Source organism: Haplochromis burtoni, unplaced genomic scaffold (assembly GCF_018398535.1).
Source record: "Haplochromis burtoni strain Fernald_Lab_line unplaced genomic scaffold, NCSU_Asbu1 Contig_171, whole genome shotgun sequence".
NCBI lineage: Eukaryota > Metazoa > Chordata > Actinopteri > Cichliformes > Cichlidae > Haplochromis > Haplochromis burtoni.
The window spans coordinates 85,838-104,784 of record NW_024582532.1 but is presented as its reverse complement, the minus strand read 5'-3'; the positions used below and the strand labels follow the sequence as shown (position 1 = coordinate 104,784).

The 18,947-nt window shown below is 41.9% G+C and overlaps 1 protein-coding gene across 6 annotated transcripts in view; it reads left to right on the top strand.

The window, feature by feature from the left end:
- Nucleotides 1–18,947, top strand: part of LOC102297550 — a 28,213-nt gene that overhangs the window by 7,657 nt on the left and 1,609 nt on the right. For 4 of the 6 annotated variants that reach the window (XM_042225438.1, XM_042225436.1, XM_042225437.1 and 1 more), the window contains exons 12-46: nt 151–2,005; nt 2,190–2,255; nt 2,507–3,043; nt 3,138–3,217; nt 3,337–3,486; nt 4,288–4,448; nt 4,831–4,984; nt 5,229–5,423; nt 5,531–5,687; nt 7,498–7,538; nt 7,648–7,850; nt 8,003–8,183; nt 8,428–8,631; nt 9,364–9,514; nt 9,649–9,719; nt 10,082–10,174; nt 10,368–10,600; nt 11,694–11,874; nt 12,022–12,216; nt 12,573–12,723; nt 12,952–13,067; nt 13,243–13,368; nt 13,594–13,744; nt 13,833–14,005; nt 14,144–14,279; nt 14,442–14,564; nt 14,733–14,770; nt 14,953–15,070; nt 15,171–15,286; nt 15,596–15,797; nt 16,370–16,644; nt 16,721–16,892; nt 17,571–17,722; nt 18,409–18,514; nt 18,596–18,844. In XM_042225438.1, coding sequence (XP_042081372.1) covers nt 151–2,005; nt 2,190–2,255; nt 2,507–3,043; nt 3,138–3,217; nt 3,337–3,486; nt 4,288–4,448; nt 4,831–4,984; nt 5,229–5,423; nt 5,531–5,687; nt 7,498–7,538; nt 7,648–7,850; nt 8,003–8,183; nt 8,428–8,631; nt 9,364–9,514; nt 9,649–9,719; nt 10,082–10,174; nt 10,368–10,600; nt 11,694–11,874; nt 12,022–12,216; nt 12,573–12,723; nt 12,952–13,067; nt 13,243–13,368; nt 13,594–13,744; nt 13,833–14,005; nt 14,144–14,279; nt 14,442–14,564; nt 14,733–14,770; nt 14,953–15,070; nt 15,171–15,286; nt 15,596–15,797; nt 16,370–16,644; nt 16,721–16,892; nt 17,571–17,722; nt 18,409–18,514; nt 18,596–18,844 — 7,312 coding nt within the window. The remainder of the gene's footprint in view (nt 1–150; nt 2,006–2,189; nt 2,256–2,506; nt 3,044–3,137; nt 3,218–3,336; nt 3,487–4,287; nt 4,449–4,830; nt 4,985–5,228; nt 5,424–5,530; nt 5,688–7,497; nt 7,539–7,647; nt 7,851–8,002; nt 8,184–8,427; nt 8,632–9,363; nt 9,515–9,648; nt 9,720–10,081; nt 10,175–10,367; nt 10,601–11,693; nt 11,875–12,021; nt 12,217–12,572; nt 12,724–12,951; nt 13,068–13,242; nt 13,369–13,593; nt 13,745–13,832; nt 14,006–14,143; nt 14,280–14,441; nt 14,565–14,732; nt 14,771–14,952; nt 15,071–15,170; nt 15,287–15,595; nt 15,798–16,369; nt 16,645–16,720; nt 16,893–17,570; nt 17,723–18,408; nt 18,515–18,595; nt 18,845–18,947) is intronic. The other 2 variants (XM_042225440.1, XM_042225441.1) reach the window with 2 other exon arrangements.

Here is an 18,947-nt window from a genome sequence, read left to right as displayed (position 1 = left end):
TCCCTCTGAACTAAACTAAGACAGAGAGAACATGGGAGTCTGGACTATCAGCATGAGTATTAAGTGGCTTGTTTATTGTAAAGAAAATCAGAGTGCAGTTAGATTTGTGTGTTGGGTGCATAAATTTGCCTTTTTCTTAATTAATTCTAGATGGAAAACTCAGATGAGGAATTCAGTTCTGCAGAATGCTTCTCTGATGAAGATTATGTCATTGACAATGAACCAAGCAATGATGACAGTTTTACCGAAAACGATGACCAGGATCAGGAATTTGAAGAAAATGCAGATGACTCGAAGGCCGGTTCTTCCAAAGCGCCGAACGATATGTCGGACTCCGATGAGTCTGACTCTGATGGAAAGTCTAAAGAAACTTCCTTCACTAACAGAAATTACTGTTACGTTTGTGGGAAACCTCAAACTAAAATTTCTCGTCACCTTTTCACGCATAGAAAGGAAGAACCTGAAATTGCTGAAGTGTACGCAATGCGCAGGAACAGCAAGGAACGCAAAAAGCGTCTGGAGATGTTGCGAAACAAAGGAAACTTCAAACACAACCAAGGAGTCTTGAAGGCTCGCAGAGGAAAACTGAAAGTGGAAAGAAAATCGGAGATGTCCACACTTAAAACACTCGCCACTTGTGTATATTGTAAACGCATGTATGATCGTAAAGTGGTGTGGCATCATATGCAAAAGTGTCCCTCGATGGCATCCAATAAACCTCCAGAAGGCGTTCAGAGTCAAATCTTAACTTTGGTTGCCGCCACTGGACTAACGGACCCTGAACAGATCTCAACAGGTGTGAAGAAGATGTTGAAAAAAATGAAGAAAGACGATATTTCCTCTGTAGTTTGCGAAGATTCTTACATATTACAATTGGCACAATGTTGCTACCACATGAGAGAGAAGAAACAGAATCAGGGATACGTCACTCAGAAGCTGAGGCAAATGGCACGGATCCTGATAACGTTAAGAAAGAAGTCGATAAACAGCTTCGAAGACGCAGTCAAGCCCCAAAACTTCAACGCCGTTGTAGAAGCTGTCCAGGAGATTGCGGGCATCAAAGAGGGGTCGAAGTCGTTTGACAAACCATCTCTCGTTTGGAAGCTTGGAAATTCGCTGAAGAAGATCGCTGACATTAAATACGCCAGGGCTTTGAAGGATGGCGATGAAGAGGTGTTAGAGGAAGCTGAGGCATTTATTAAGCTGTGTACGAAAGAATGGCCCTCCCATGCAAAATCACAAACAAAAACACCCTGCCAGCCAACCTTACAGTTTACACAAGATGTGATGCTGCTCTACAAGTGCCTGAACAGGACAACAGCTTCTGCAGTCCAGAGCCTGATGATGTATGCAGTAACACCGGTCTACAACGCGCTTCTCAAAGTGGTACTTGCATTCGTGTCCTTCTTAAACAAAAATATTCAGGATGTTTCAAGGGTGACACTCCAGTCATTCAAGGAAAGGGCTTCCGCAGAGCTTCAGGAAGATGCTGCTGGTTCACAGACCCAGTTGGAGCAAATTCTGTCCAAGCACAAAGTCACGATTGGTGTTAGTAACTCAAATGGAAAAATATTTGCTCTTACTTTGAGCCCTGAAGTGCTTTCTGCGCTAACGGTGCTTGTGGACAAGAGGGACACATGTGGAGTAGGTAAGGACAATCCCTTCTTATTTGGGAATCCTGGTGGCAAAGGGTCAGACTTTCACAAGGGACACGCGTGTATCAGGATGTTCGTTAATCGCTGTGGTGCAAAGAACCAGGAAGCTCTCAGGTCTCAGTGTTTTCGTAAGTACATAGTAAGAATTTTCCAGATTCTCAGCCTTAAAAATGACGAGCTCACTCAGCTAGCTAAGCTGTTGGGCCGTGACATTCAGACAGACTGGGAGTATTATCAGACGCCCGAGGCAGCTGCCGATGTCGCAAAAATATCAGAGCTTCTGTCGGCACTGGAGAATGGATCTCTCGAACGATTCGAAGGAAAGACTCTGGAGGAAATTGAGATTCCAGGTATGTGACTCAAATCTCTGTTCACCCAAATCCTCCCTCAACGCATTTGCAAAACCCCATTAAGAATGTTTAGAAACCACGATTGTTTCCATGCATGTTTATTTTTTCTTGCTGCGTTACCGCCACTTGTTGGAATAATGTTGAACCACTGTCGAGTTCCTTTTTTTCCCTCTTTCCTTTAAAGATGAATTGCAGCCAGTCACGGAGCCTGTCACCCCCAGAAACAGCGATGCTGAGGAAGATGATGAAGGTTCAGAAGTTTCCTTTGATGTGTGATATAATAGTCGTGCCTGCAGTTATTTTTGAGTGGTATTCGTGTTTATTATGGCAGATGATTCACCTTGTATAGTCCTCAACTGATGTATGGTGGGACAATATTAGCTATTTGCTTATTTCCGAAGGATGTTTCTTTATTAAAAAGTGAGCTGAAATGTTTAAAAATTAAAAAGTACGAAAAATGCAGATATTCTTCTTACAGATCTGTCTTTGTCTTTTCCACAGGTAAAAAAAGCAAAAGAAAACAAAGCCAAAGAAAGAAAAAGAAGAAGGAGATTGAAAAAGAGCAGCCGGAGCCAAATGAACATGAAGCCGTGAACACAGAGAAAGAAGACAAGGCAGAGGACGTGCCGGTGAAGGGTGACATCAGCAAACCCGTGGAGAAGAAATCTTTTAGCACAGCTCTTGAGCCAAGTATTTATTTCAGTGACGATGATGAGGACATGAATGTGAATTTTGACATCGACATAGACACTGATGACGACGATGATAGAAATGAGGAGATTGCTGCAGACGGTCGCTCAAACAGCTCAGGTACAAAGCCCAGGGTAACGGATGAAGATGCAACAACAGAAGTCAAGAAGAGCAACAAGGATGGTGACGGAGAGCAGAAAAATACGTCTCCAGACGAGCACAGTGCTGATGAAGAGCTCGCAGAGGCAATGGATATCGACACAGAGAACCATGTGGAGGAGGACTATGATGAAGATGATGATTGGATGGATGTGGACAGTAATGCTTCTGCTCCCACTTTAAATGAAGGTAAACTAAATCTGGTGAAAAAATGGGTTCATGTTCTGTTAACTGGAAACTGTGGAGAGGTTTGACCCACTAAAGTGGAAATGTGTTTTACTAGTCACAGAAAAGAAGACCAACCTATCGGTGCCCGTGGCTCTGATGAAAGAAGTGAAGATAGTAATCCCAAAACTAGACATCGTGAGTCCAGTTTGTTGTTATGTTTTACAACCTGCTGAAAATGACACTTTTAAAAAGTTGAACAAATGTGAGGTCTGTAAGCATCGCTGCATTCTTTACAAACTACTCTTTAAATGTAGGAGAAGGTGCAGCATCCCATCCACATTTCCCAGTTGTCATCTTTGAGTAACAAGCAGCCGGTGGAAGATAAACCCGTCCATGATGACGAGAAACAGAGTGCAAGACCTACTCCACTTACAGAGGTCACAAACAAGCCCAGCTCTGAAAAGGTAGGAAAACTTTCTTCTCTTCCAATGAAGTAGAATTTGTCTGTAAAATCTATATTTTCGGTGAAATCATCTGAGCTGAATGTATGAAATATCAGGATATCAGGCCTGTAGAAAGGTGTTTTCCATAATCTATCTATCAATTACAAGGATTAAAACGTTATTGTTGTAGTTTATTTATGTTAAAGTATAAAGTGCCTTGAAGCAAATGTTGTTGTGATTTGGTGCTATATAAATAAAATTGAATTGAACTGAATTGAAAATGATCAAATCCATAAATGTTCTGGATGCCTTTTAAAGTTTTTAGAGACTAAATGTCCATTAGGTTTATTTTCATAACACATAAAATCTTCTTAAGTCCGACAAACATGCCAGCTGTTTTTCTTTCACTGCACTCTCAGATTGATTTCTTTTGTCAGTAAAACTTTGATACCATTAAAGGGATCACTTGGATTATGAGAACAGCTCTATTAGAGGCAGATCTCCCTCGTGCTGTCAGAACAGCTCAGACCCATCAGGGCGTGGTCACAGGATCTCTGTGTTCAGGTGTCTGACTCTGGGAAATTGCTATCATGGTCTGTGGATCGAAGGTGGTTCTCGCTAGTGAGTGGAGACCAGCTGAACACCTCCTCATGCTATCGCTGAACTGTCTTTGGGGGCTGTGTCAGAGATCGTCTTTAGCGCACCACGGCAATGGCAATCTGTGTTTTACACGTTTGGGTTTTAGTGTTGTAGCTCATCAGTGCATAAAATGCTGTAAAAATGTGTTTAATCAACTGTGTGATTTACACTTTTACATTTCAGGCAGTGCACATGAACTGCTCCCGCTGCAAAAAGAGCATGATGAAGGGACACACTGCTTACCAGAAGAAGGGCTTCTCAGACGTCTTCTGCTCCAAAAACTGTCTGTTTGAGATGTTTTCTTACAACAAACCAGCCACCAAGACCTGTCACCAATGTCATAAGTGAGTGTTGTTGAAACTGTGCTCTGTTCTCGATGACTAACAGGCACGGACTGTTTTCCTTTATTTCTATTAAAGACTTTTATCCACTTGAGGGCAGCATAACCAAAGAGTATATACAACAATATGACATTATAATGACATTAAGTTATAAACTGCATGACGTCACTGTTAGTTAAGCAGCCACCAGATGATTGCTCAGTTTAGACCCGTGTTTCAGAGCAGCTCCTGATGGAATCATCTACCTGTTAAGCTGCTGAATGAATCGCTTTGTCCAGCAGGTGACGATTATTTAATTAATTTCTCCTGTTTGTCGCTGAGCAGGTAGGATGGTTATAGGATATGTAAGTGTCTGTGTTAAGTGTTTGTCCTCCCCTTCGATCAGGGCGATATCGCAGCCTCTGGACCTCATCATGGCTGCTGTGGACACTAAAGGAACTATGAAGGACTTCTGCAGCCCGGCTTGCTTGAGCTCTTTCAAGTCTGCATCCACCCAAACACAAAAGTCAGTCTGCAACATATGCAAAAAAGTCTGCAGTGTAAGCACTTTTTTTTTCTTTTGATACCTGGGTGTTCAGAGTTTTTATTTTTCCCTTTATTATGGTTAAAAAAAATTGTATTTGTTGCCTTTAATTGCATGTACATGCACATCACAGTGTCTCTTTTAAGAGCTGTATGTCTTTATTATCCCGTTCAATGGCATTTTATTAATATTAATAACTAAACAAAGTTTTTTTATAATCCATAATCCTATGTCCACGGCTCCTTTCTCACTGACTTCAGACCAAATGTGAGCTGACCCTGAACGAGGCCGTCATCAGGTTTTGCAGCCACGCATGCTTCAATGATTTCTGCAAGAACAACATGGGCATCTGTGAGAACTGCAGCTCTGTGTGCCGCAGCAAACCGCTCACGCTGAAGCTGGAGGATGATAACAAAACATTCTGCAGTGGTGGTTGTCTCAAGCAGTTCAAAGAGGTGCGGATACATCAGAGAGGGAAAATGCAAAGTTGTGGGACCAAAATGTTGTAATTATCTACACAAAAACCCAAAGATCTCTTTTTAAAAAAACATTTATTCTGCAGAACTCCAGGATGCTCCTACGCTGCACCACTTGCCTCTTTTCACGACCTGTCTCGGACATGGTTAACTTTAAAAACGATGAGAACATGGTGCAGCTCTTCTGCGGCCGCTTTTGTGTGAAATCTTACAAGCTGCGACTGACAGATGAGATGGATCAAGGTAATCCACAGTGAATCTGTCAAACGTCCATTTTTCACATCTTTTTACTGGATCTTCAGGTCAAAATCAGAGACGTTATAAAAGACATATAGCACTCACTTCTTAAAACGAAACAATTTAAACTGTTTTTATCACATACAAGTTATTCTCTCACCAGACATTTAATCAGGTACATCTTGCTAGCACTGTGTTGACCCCTTTAGCTTTCAAAACAGCCATAATCCTTCATGGTATAGTTTCATAAATTTTGGTTCATGTCGGCATGATAGCATCACACAGTTGCTGCAGATTTGTCAGCTGCATGTCAGCAAATATCCTGTTCCACCACCTCCCAAAGGTGCTCGATTGGGTTCTGGTGAGTTCTATTTGAGTGCAGTGAACTCATCGTCATGTTCAAGAACCAGTTTGACATGATCTGAAAATTCTGACATCAGAGGATGGCTGCTTCCAGGCCCTGTGGCGGAGGTTTTGGGCACATTGTAACCACTGAATTTACCAAAACCAAAGTATTCTAGAGTCAAATCTGAGGCCATCTCTCTGACAGCCAAAGCTTGGCTGAAATCGGGTCACAAAGGGATGGAATTGGTCAGCATCAACTGTGCCAAGAAATGATCTTGCACACTGTTAGACCACCACCAATCTGAACTGTTGATACAAGGCAGAATCGATCAATGCTTTCATATTGTTCTTGCCAGATTCTGTCCATACCATCCCAGTATCAGCAGTAATCAGACCAGGCCACATTCTTCCAATCTTCTACTGTCTAATTTTAATGAGCTCAGTTTTCTTAGCTGAAAGGTGTGGTTGGAACAGCATTATTGCCCAGAGAAAGGCTTAGAGTTTCCCCCTCAAAGCCCCAGAGATGGTTTAGTGTGAAATGATAATATAATTGAAATGAATGAATTATGTTTGTGTAGCATTTATCTGCATACTTGTGGAGGAATAGGGTGTGAGGAAAATCTTGGGTTGTCATAGATTTCATAAAAAATAGGACCACGGTGCACTGATGCCACGTCTAAAAGGTAAAATAAAATCATACTGAGCCATGAGAAGCCACAGAATCCAGCAGCGAGGCAGTGTAACTACTGCAAAAACAGTTCAGACTGAATCAGCCTTTCAAGTGGCACTCCTATCTCTTTTTCTTCCTTTTCACTCTTTTGAGGTTTCCTCATATTCAGAAGTGATAGTGTTGTGGTCAGATTTTCACTGTCACTATTTCAAAACCAAAAGCTACTGAATGATAACCTTTTCACAGGATTTACAAATACTCAAAAACTCTTATTTTGTAATAACCATGATGTTGTTATATGAAGATAGTAATAAGACTATTGATGTGTTTGTTAACAAACATGTCTCTATAAAGAGAAATCTAGTGACAGAAAAACATAGAATTCAAATACTGTTGGTAGAAGTCTGTGATGTTGTGACTTGTTGTACTTTTACTTGCTAAATTCAAGCAATCACCTTAACTGTAGGTAAAAGGCTCACCTTACAAATCTCTGCATCCTGTCTTTGCTTTTATTCTGAAAGTTCTTAACAGAAGTATCGATTTCTTTTCCCTTTATTATAATTCTCTTCATTCGTCTTGACATCCTCTATTTAAAAAGTGTCCATATGCCTCCAACATGTGAGATAAATCCAGTAAGTGTTTCTTAAGTGTGTCCCAACAAGCCTTACATTGACTTTGTGTGGAGGAGGAAAGTTTGGATCATATTTAATAATTTCATCTGTGTGACTCCTAAAGGTTATTGATCAAGTCATGAACAGCAGCTGTATTTTCAGTAATCACATGTCTGATTTCTCCCTTCAGTGAAGAGAAAAAACAATAACCAATCAAAAGAGACAAACACTGTGAGTATGCTTTGTTTCTTTTTCCGCTTCAGTCACAGAAAACGGAGCTTACATTCAAGTCTGGGGAAGATTTCTAATCCCTATATACTAACCGAGGCTCTTCCCACAGGAGGATGCTGTCGAACCAAACGACACAGTGTTGCTCATCGCCGACGAGTGCACGCTCTGTTTCCACTGCAAAAAGAATTTGTTGGAAGGAGAGACACTTTACCAGCCGAAAGACACAGAGGAGTTTTTTTGCTCCATGGCCTGCTTACATGAAAAGCGTCGCGAGATCAAAATACCCATCAAAAAGTGCCACAACTGCTTTCAGTAAGTCTGTATTTTAATTCTCCATTTAAATGAGCAGCTGAGCTACAGGTTCAACAGGTTTGTGAATGTGCTAACTTGACATGCTGATCTACAAAAAATTTAATCTCAGTGACTCAGAAATCTCTTTGATCTCTTTCATCTTCTTTCTTCAGGGTGATTGCGCGACCTCAAAACATCATCCTGGCTCCGGTGGATGATTCGGGAACTATGAAGGAGTTGTGCAGCGATACATGTCTCTCCTCCGTCACATCCAAAATGAAAAAGGCTGCTACTAAAACTCCACCAAAAGAGGGACCTAGTTCGCAGTGCAGGATGTGTGCCAGATGTTGTTATGTAAGGAAAAGAAATAAAGTAAATTACTCCGAACTCTGTTTTATATGCATTAGGGATTGTAGCGCATTTGTCATGAACTGTTTAAGGATTCTTAGACAATGCTGGAGGCGAGTGTTTGTGACAATTTAAAAAAAAGCTGCAGAATATCTCCATCCTTTTACTTTAAAGCTTGTTGTTATTATTATCACGTTCATAATATATTTTTGTAATAACTACTCTTAACACGGTCCCTTTCCAACCTTAGTGCAAATTCACGGTGACCCTGAATGGCGTGGTCCACAGACTTTGTAGTGACTCCTGCTTCATGAGCTACCGCAAAGTCAACAACCTGCGCTTGTCTCTCTGCGACATGTGTGACGCCGTCTGCTACAACAAATGTCTCGTGGTCAAGCTGGAGGACGGCAGTAAAGCCCTCTGCAGTGATGAATGTCTGGTCAAGTTTAAAGAGGTGCAGAAATAAAAACAAAACAAAAAAACCCCAAACACATTATCTCCATATTTGACAAAAAGACTTGAATGTGCCTAAAACAACACATTCATAGCAGGAATGTGCAAAGTGCAAAGGAAGGACTCCTTTTTAACAGGAAGAGATTGCTGGCAGGTGGCTAGTTGAGAGGAAAGAGAACGAGGAGCATGTTTTATTATTTTTAGTTATTAGAACCGTTAATTACTAATCATAATCAAGCAACTATGTCCGTGGTAAAGTAGCTATGTGCAGGTAACATGAGGCCATCTTTTATATATTCCCTTAATGTATTTGTGCTTAATGTAAATCCATCATATAATCCAGACATCCTGTTACTGTGTCAGTATGAGGAAAACGCACAGAAATTATTAAATGTTCATTAAATGTTATTTCAGGACCGGATGTTTGAAAACTAAGGACTTGAGAAATAAAAAGAAATCAGGGCACATTTAACTCATAGAGCATCCGATAATTTAAACGAACTAATAACAGGTCATCACCAGGCTTTGTGTTTCACGTGTTAAGCAAAACATGTGCAGCTTAAATGCAAACAGCAAAGTGTTATAACTTCTGTTTAAGAAACACTGTGTACAAAGTTTTAAAAACCATTATGAGTCTCACCTTCATAAATGTGGAGTAGGCATAATACTTTACAACATATGTCTAAGGTAATGGTGTTCTTCATCTCACATTTTTCATTCGTTATCTTTGCAGAAAGTTGGCACTCGTCAGCTCTGCCCCATGTGCCAGACGTCCCATCAGCTGTCAGACATGATAGAAAATAAAAATGATGAAGGCGGGCTGGAGTTCTTCTGCAGCAACAGGTGTATGATGGTGTACGAGGCCCAGACCTTCACTGTGACGGGTATCTCCAGTCATATTTCAAACTGCAGAGAAAGTGTGCTCTATTGTGCTGCGCTGAACTTTGCAGTTGGACAGCAGTTTTTTAGCTTTTAGGTGTAAAAAGCAGAAATATTGTTCATGCTTTTGTCCTTATAGACAAGAAAAGCTCTTCATCTGAAGTTTGTGAGGTTAAAGACGCGAAGCCATCTGTAATACATCTCAACTGTGTAAGTTTTATGTAAAAAATGTCTTCTTCAGTAGCCATAATGTATGAATATCTTAAACCCAGTTTGGATTCAGTGACAGAATAAATGTTATTAACAACTGAATGATAACAGCAATTCATGATTACAATAAATTCTGTTTATTAAATCTCTTTCCAGTACATTACCACTTACGTTAAAGTCCTCACAGTGCTTATAGTTTATAGTTGAAAGAAATCTGATACTACGGTAACTTTTTGAATCTTAAATTGTATATTTTTTGTATTCACTGTATCTATGTACATGTAGGCCTACATGCTCCACATGTAGACCTTTGCTATTAACCTTACACAGTTAATCCAAAGCTCTCTTGCATCTTCATCAAGATCAAAACAGAGCCCATCGATGAGGGGTACAGCCAGAGTCTCACAACCTCAGTTTCTCATCAGGACATCAAGAAGGAGCCAAATGTAGTAAAGGTAAGATACTCAATCATTTTCCCCTTTACATTATACAGTAACTTCTTTATTATTTCAGTTAGATATTACTGGACACAATGATGTCATTTATTGTAACTAGAAAAACATAGACAGCACATTAAATCATCTAAATATCCAGGGGATCATTTAAAGCACTCCACCCGCGCATCGTCTCCTGTTCTGGTTTTTACAGGAGGACTTAAAGATTGGGTCGGTTTTCTCCTTGACCGATGAATCCAAACCTGCAGAGCCCTCGCTCACCAACACGGATGGCCCTGCATCGTGCGCCGCCTGCAAACAGGCCCTCATGGATGGAGAGACCGTTTACCAGAGGAAAAACCACACTGGCACATTCTGCTCCACTTCCTGCCTCCTGAAATGTTACCAAAAGATACCAGTTTGGAGGACGTGCCACTTCTGTCTTCAGTGAGTCTAACAGTCCCAGTCTTTGGTTGCTGGACTGCTCTTGTGAGAGTGATAACTTAAGATTGTCATTTGTACTTAGAAACATATAATTGTTTGTATGTTGTTAAATGTCTCATCCTTATTTAGGTCTGCTAAGGTTCTGGGTGCGTTCTCTGCACCATGAGAGGGGAGGATGTTCACTCCCTTCTGCTGTTAGGCGTACCTTTATACACATGTTAAGTTAGGGGTGGCTGTAGCTCAGGTGGCAGAGCAGGTCAGCCACTAATCAGAAGGTCAGTGGTTCGATCCCAGGCTGCCTCCTGCATGCCAAATATCCTTGGTTAAGATACCAACTCCATGTTTGCCTACTGGTGGTGGTGCCTGCTGGCGCTGTGTGTGAATGACTGAATGTAGTGTAAAGCGCTTTGGGGTCCTTAGGGACTAAGTAAAGCGCTATACAAATGCAGGCCATTTTACCAAGTTCATGGGAAGGTCGCATCTTGTTTTGTGATATATGGTATGGTGGAACACACGCACTCTATATCTGTTCAGTTACAACAGTTGTTTGTCTTAGTTGGGCTGGTTGGAGGCGCCTGGTGCCAGTCATCTAGGCCTGGCTGAGCAGGTTTCACAGGGCCACATTTTACACACACCACACAACACACACACACACACACACCACACACACACACACACACACACACACCACAACACACACACACAGACAGGCGTATACTCTGCGTACACACACATGCTTGTTTGAGACTGTCACGTGTTAATGGAACTAAGCATATTCATGTAATCACAATAAAAGGGGCGCTACGGGAAGTCCGGCCGAGGTTGACGGGGTTCAAGTGGAAGGAAAAGCGCTTGACCTTAGTCGGCTTCCCTCGCGAGTGATCAGACAAAGAGCTCCGTCTTGTGTCTTGTTTTGGTGCTGCTTTGGTTGTCTTATTGTTCCAGCAGGGTTTGTGCTTAGATAAACCCAACAGCTCTAATTATTCTTCTTTTTAGGCTCAGTCACAGAATAACTGATGTCCTTTAACTTATTTCAACTTCATCTAAACTTCACTCTGTTGAATTCTTTTAATCTTACCGTTCCTCGTTTTCTCAGAGTGATAAGAGAGCCTCAGGACATCCTCGAGGCCCCGCTGGATAACGAGGGGACAAAGAAGGATTTCTGCAGCCAGACCTGCCTGTCCTCCTTCAACTACAAGAAACAAGTGTCCACCAAAATACCCGTGGCTCCCGTCTCATCACACTCACAATGCAGCATGTGCAGCAGATATTGCATTGTAAGAGACCAGGGACCAGTTTCTCTAATCTAATTACACAACACTTCCTGCTATAATAGTTTCATCGTCGATGATTAAGTTGCAGTTTATTTGTTAGCTGGATTCGTGTGTTCTAAATGAGCCTGACCTCTGTTTATCTTCTTGTAGAGCAAACACGAGATCACGAAAGAGGACGCCATCCACAAGATCTGCAGTGAGCCGTGTTTTCTGCGGTTCTGCGGCATGAACAACATCACAGTCTGTGCGAACTGCCGCGCACACCGTAAAACACCGCTCATGCTCAAGATGGAGGAGGGCGGCAACAAACTTTGCAGTGAAGAGTGCCTGGCCCAATTCAAGCAGGTCTGAAGGATAAAGTTTGCTTTTCCTACTGTTGTGAATGCATTGTGGCAAATATTAAACACATCGGATATGTTAAATAATGAGCCAAAAACCCAGGATTCAGATTGCGTTTGTCACTTAGTGTTAGACAGCTGGGTCTGTATGACATTAAGAAAAGAGGGCATTGCTACACTCATCTGAGGCAGCTTTGGCTGCAAGTTTGCAAGTGTAATCAGGTTGCAACAAAACTGGATCAAAGGAGGTTCATTTTTCATTTAAGATTTTAGGCAATTTCTAAAAGCAAAATGTTACTTTTTCCTAATCTTCAAAAAATGACACAAGCTGAATTTGAGTCTTTGCTTTTTGTTGTTGCACAGAAAATCCAAACCCCGCAGCCGTGCACCATGTGCCGTAACACTTCTCCGATATCAGACATGGTTGAAAACAAAAACAGTGAAAATGTTGTGGAGCTCTTCTGCACCAAAAGCTGCGTGTCGGCATTCAAGATCCAGGCTGTCAATTCATCAGGTATGGGACGGATGCTTTGCTCAGCTTCTGTTTGTCTTATTTAGTTCTGTTTGTAACTCAGAAGCTTCAAACTTTCATTGTATGTTAACTATTTTTTATTTATAAAAGTAAAACCTGGAGATGAAGCATTTTTTAAACTGTTACATGAAAAGACTTGAAATTCAAAGGTGCAAACATAAATCTGCTCAGTTTCATGCTTTCCTCGATTAAACCTCCCCTTCTCCTCAGGTGCCTCATTGAATTGTGACCACTGTGGTAAGACTGCAGTGCCAACCTGTCACCTTGCCATGTCAGATGCCTCCATCAGAAACTTCTGCACTCTTAAGTGTGGCATGGATTTCAGGGTAATGTATTTAATATATGCTAATAAAATAAAGCCCTCGATTGCCACATTTAAAAGCACCTAAAGGGGAAATACTTTCTTTACAGCAAGCTTGACTTTAAGATTTTGTTTGTCACATTTCTATCAGAAGTTTTGAACAATGGCTCGCCCATTTCTTTCTTTTGTCTGATCTACAGGAGAGCCAGAATCCAGCAGGAGTCCCCGATCAAAGTCAAAGGGATTTCCTCCATCCACCACCAAAGCTGCTATGCGCCCAGTGTCAAAGCATCGTATTAACTACACCCAAAGTCATCCAGAGAAAGGTACCATTCCCCTGTCCTTTCTTTAAATGTGGAGAACCACAAACAGTGAGGGCTGTGTGTGTTGAAAATGTTTTGTTTTTTTTCCTCTCTTGATTGTATGCATTGTTAGTTCAACACTGTTTTACACCAGCTGTTAAACTGTCTCGCTGTCACCTGTAAGCTGTTAGAAACATTCATGTTTATGTGGACTGATTTGTATCAAAATATAACCGTGTTTGTGTGCAGGAAAAAATATACTTTGCATGTAGTGTGGCCTGTTTTCAAGAATTTAAGAGGGTCAACAGCATCACGACTACCTGTGAATACTGTAAGAATGAAAGAATCATCAAAGACGTCAAGAGAGTCGGCGGCAAAGACTGCTGCTTCTGCAGCGATGGTAGGGAGAACATGTCAGTGTAGTTTATTTATGGTCCATTTCACATGATTGGGAAGTTTACTGGAGCCTAATCTTTCTCTTCTCGCAGCCTGCAAGACGCTTTTTTGTCAAGAGCTAAAAGGGAAGTGGGGTAAACACTGTCGCTCGTGCAGTTACTGCCAGTCGATATCCAAGAGTCTGGTGACGACACCGGGTGAAGACACGGACATCGAGTTCTGCTCTGAAGCCTGCTGCTCAAAATACAAAATGCTCCTCAGCCATGTAAGTGAAGGGTGATGCTCACACTCTGCACAGTCTGTCTGCTGCAGATGAAGGTTTTTTCCTTTTTTTTACTCTTGAATATAATTTGTAAAAAGACAATTTAATCACCAATTCTTCTCCTAACTGCTTTTTTCTCAGGTGGCAAAATGTGACACCTGCAGTAACAAAGGGAAACTAAAGCAGAGTCTGCCACTGCTGGGAGAGGTCAAATACTTCTGTGGCAGGAAGTGTCTCCTGCACTTCTGCAGTAACAAGGTTCAGATGCTCGATGGAGGTATGCACATTTGCTGTTTCATTTGCTCCTGATGGAGCTTCCTGGTTAAGTGAAGGTTATAATAATTTGTTCTCGAGTCCTGGGTCAGTTACAGGCTTTATAAATCTGTGCTGCAGTTTAATCAGTTACTAGCACCACTGACTGGCTCTCCTCTCTTTCCAGAAGTCTCTTTATCTCCAGTACCTGCAGCACCAGCAGAGTCCTCTCCTGTCATTGGGAATGTTTTATCTTTGGCTAAGGCTCTGACCAGGCAGCACAGCAGCCCAGCAGCCTCTCCACAGCTTGGTACACACACACACACACAGACACATTATTTATTAACACATGGTGATATTTCACCCAGGAAATAAACTGAGTAGTAATTGTGGGAAATTGTGATGCTGTGTGTGTTTTGTTTTAGCTGCTCTGACTATAGTTGTTGCCATGTTTTTTCTGGCTATCATTTCTCCACAGGCTCCATCACTGACATTCAAACAAAGGTCATTGGACATGTAAGTCTGCAAAGATGTTTTAATCAATGTGCCTCTATATAAACTTCTGTTTTGATACATTAGAAGTGGCTAAATTTCAGAATGACCTAATAATATGATCTGTGTTACAAATGAAGTTGTCTTTGTCGTCATTTTGATTTGATCGTAGTTGAAGGTGTTTTTGTGACCTGTCTGTTCTTCAGGCCAGCGTTCAGACTGTCCCAAAGGAGCTGAAGAACAAGTCGATCATCTGTACTCCGCTGGTTCATAACAAAGGGGTCTCCTGTACAGAAGAGGCTCTTAAAATAGAGACACAAAAAGGTGAAGCACATAAAATGTCTGTTGTGAAACATGAACAGGTACCATCTTTTCAGAATTAACAGTTTTGGTGTTTACTCAATTTTTTCTTTTCTGTTGTTAGAAGACCGTTGTGATCCTAAAGTCGTAGTCCTGCCTGTCCCAGTGCCGGTTTACGTTCCTGTGCCTATGAACATGTACAGCCAGTACACTCCACAGCCGGTGGGCCTGCCCTTACTGGTAAGTAAAACACATCTTTGATCTTAAACAAATATGAGACCATTACTGTAAGACAAATGCTCTCATTCTTTAAAAGTACTTAAATGTTGCTTTGTCATTTCTAGGTTACATATTTTTTAAAAATCCTTAAAGTTTTTTTCTGTTTGAGGAAAAAACATTTCTGAGTTGTGGTTCATTTAAAAAAACGATGATAATTTATTGAAAGCTGTTTGTCCTGCTGCTTTTAACTTTAAGTACATTCATCATTTGTCGCATTTCAACCTTTTAAACTCAGTAGAAACCCGAGTCTTAGGTCTGTGTTTCCCACAGCTGCCTGTGCCCCTGGTCCTCTCTGTGAACACAGATGGCTCTGAGGCAACGGTGAAATCCACAAAGGAGAGTTTGCATCCTGAAAAGTTACAGGGCGAGCTCAACATCAGGCCTGAGACGGAGATAGAGCAGAGCGAGGAAGGGCAGAAGCATGGAAAAATGATAAAAGAGGAAGACAGACCCAAGCCTTCATCCCTGCAGGGTAAGAATTGTTTTTAATTACATGAACTAATTACAGAGTTATATTTTTACAGGGACAGGACGACCTGTAGTACTCGGGTAAGAAAAATGAGTTTCCATCATTTATGGACACATGAACCAAACTGAGCCAAACAACTGTTTGTGTCATTGTTATGATCTCATCAGTCATTTATGACTTAATGTTTCAGTTTACTCGGGATGGACGTGACAGTCACAGCTTTGTCAAAGATCCTGTGTCACCATAGAGGGCTGATTAGGGATGTTTCCTGTAAACAAACACACCTTAGCATTACCTGTTAATAATGTTAATACACAGGTTACTATTAGCTTCAACAACACTTACATACAGTGTGTTTTTCGGGTTAGTAATAATAACAGCTGGCTCCTCTCCATTTAGCTGCAGTTGTTGAACTTGCTGGGTTTACTGCTTTGAGCTGTCAGAATGTGCTTTGTAAAAGATCTTGGATTATAGGTGCTGTGTTCCTGTAATAAGTGCACATATTTTTTCTCTAATATTAAAAAATATTAAGGATAAAAGAACTTTCTCTCTCTTGTTTTTTTCATTATTTTCAGACCATGCCAGGAGCTGCAGCAGTGACTTGCGTACAGATTTTAAGCCCACTTTTGACAACCAGGAGGATTTCTTTGATACCAGCGCCGGGCCGGTCACTCAGCCGCGAGGCCACAAAACCTCCCCTCCAGTTTCAGATGAGGACATGCCCAGCAGTCCTCTTCCTGACCCCCCACCTCTTTCTCCTCCTTCAGCTCTGAAAACTCCTCAGAGATCACCCGTCGCTCCTCCTGCTCCAATTTTAGTACCACAAACTTTGGACAAAGACAAGAACAAGGTAAGAAACCAGCTGAGCTGGTTAGAAGCTGCGTGATGTTTCCTTTCTGTGGTTTTGACTCTTCTGTGTGTCTCAGGATTGTAACCTGGAGCAGCTTTCAAAGAAAGATGAGCAAGACACTCTTAAAACAGACTTTACTCAACCAGTGTGTTCAAAGCAAAACACACTGAAGAGTCAATGTGGAGTTGATGCCTGGAAGAGATGGATCAAGTGGAGAGAGTCGCAAACCAACCTGGAGCCCGTTTCTTGTATGTTTTGTAACATTTTTTTACTTGTCTGTAAGCTTTAGATTTTTTTCCTCTTTGAAGTGAGTTTAAAAAAATTCAGGTGGAAAAATCCCAGCAAACACGACTATAGTCATAAACATGCTGTTTTCTGCTTTGTTCGTGCATATGTGCAGGTAGAGGATGGAGCTTTTTCTAACTTTTAAGAACTTCATGCTGCTGTTTGAAAATTTCCCCATTTTTCCAGTGAAGAAGTAACTACACCCTCTACATTGTAGAATCTAGCAGGAATAAATTTCTCTTAAGGTCCTGTCACAGCATTTCAGTTCAGTTCAGGTCTGGACTTTGTGACTTTATTCATTTTGAGCCATCCTGCTGTGCTTGGGATCATTGTCCTGTTCCATGATTCAGTTTGGGCCTCACGTTTGACTCAAAGCCAAATACTTTGGTACACAGAGGAGTTCATGGTCGACTCAGTGACTGCACGATGCCCAGGTCCTGTAGCTGGAAAACAAGGTCAAGTTTGACCTTCGTATAGAGACCATAAAATCAATAGTCCTGTGAGAAACCTTTGTTTTTCCATTCTGAGACAATTCATAAAAAATTTGAGTGTAACTTTATTTTTTCTGTATTTTGTCTCATGAAGGCAATGATGTCAAAGCTAATCCACTAAAACCTTTTCGTGACTCTTTCATCTGTTAGCTCATGCACTGACGCTGAAGGCGGACCTCCTTCGTTGCTCTGTGGCTGAACTGAGCGACTGCCTGCTTTGCTTCATCAGGGAGGTGAAACAGTCCGATGGAGAGCCGTACTCCCCCGGCAGGCTGTTCTACCTCTGCCTCAGCATTCAGCTGGTAAGACTAGAAATGACAATATATACATTTATAATTATTAACAAATGGGCTGCCTGATCCTGCTGGTTCTTTTTAACTTGGCTCTCTGGCTCCTTCTCTGGGCGGCACTTGCTTCCGAGATTGATGGGGGTCCAGGAGTGTGGGGCTCGGGTGGGTTCCTTTTGGGGCTGCTGGTGGTCTTGCGCTTTTGGCCATGGTGCCTGGGTTGTGCTGGCCAGCGCCCTTCTTGGACTTTCGGGTCTGTTTGCTGTCCCTTGGCTTCTGTGGCGTTCAGAGCCCTTCTCTCGCTTACTACGTCTGCTGGCTGGCTTAAACTATATCTTCATGCTGGCATTAGCCACTGGTGTGCACTTTGATGCATGTTTTTCACACAGCACGCTGGTGTTCTCGGCTTCGTAGTTTTTGCGTCATGAAGCCCAGAATCTGGGCTTTATGACGTTTGGTTCTGGTGATTTGGGCGAAGTCGATGGGGTGGACTTGTTTTTACAGCACAAGTTTCCACAATGATGATAAGATTTAGAGGCTGGGTGAGTGTCATGGGGCTTTCATGCTGCTCCGTGGGCACAGTGATCCAACACTCAGCGATTGTTTACTTTTTCTGTTATTTTGTCACCCACCTGTTTGTCATAACCATATCCTGTGTTTAGTGTTTAATGAGCCATATTTGTTTTTGTCTTTCTCTGTAGTTTCTGGTTCAGAACGGTCGGCTGGAGAACATATTCAGTGATCTCATCTACGACAGGTTTTCCACTGAGTTGACCAAGATCCTCAAACCTTCAGTCACAGGTGGAGGTAAATTATCTTCAGCACCTTAGTTTTTTCCTGTCTTTGATATTTTGATCAGGTCCATCAGCTGCCTGCTGTTTTTGGCAGGTTGTGTCCTGTCCTGTGTGGAGGAGCAGTTTCTGTGGGACTGTAAACAGCTGGGGGCGTACTCCCCCACTGTCCTGCTCAACACGCTGCTCTTCTTCTTCTGCAAGTACTTTGGCTTCACCACAGTCGAGCAGCACCGCCGGCTGTCCTTTGCAAACATCACACTCTGCACCAAAACCAGCAAGAGCAACACCAAGACCACCTTGCTACGCTTCCACCCACCTACTTGTACAAACCAGGAAGAGTCAGGTACCAAACGGCTGAGGGCCCAAATGAAATTCATGTATAGTAAATTGTATGACATGGAAGTTTACATTTTTACTTAAGTCATGTTGTTGTGGTTTTTGTGTGT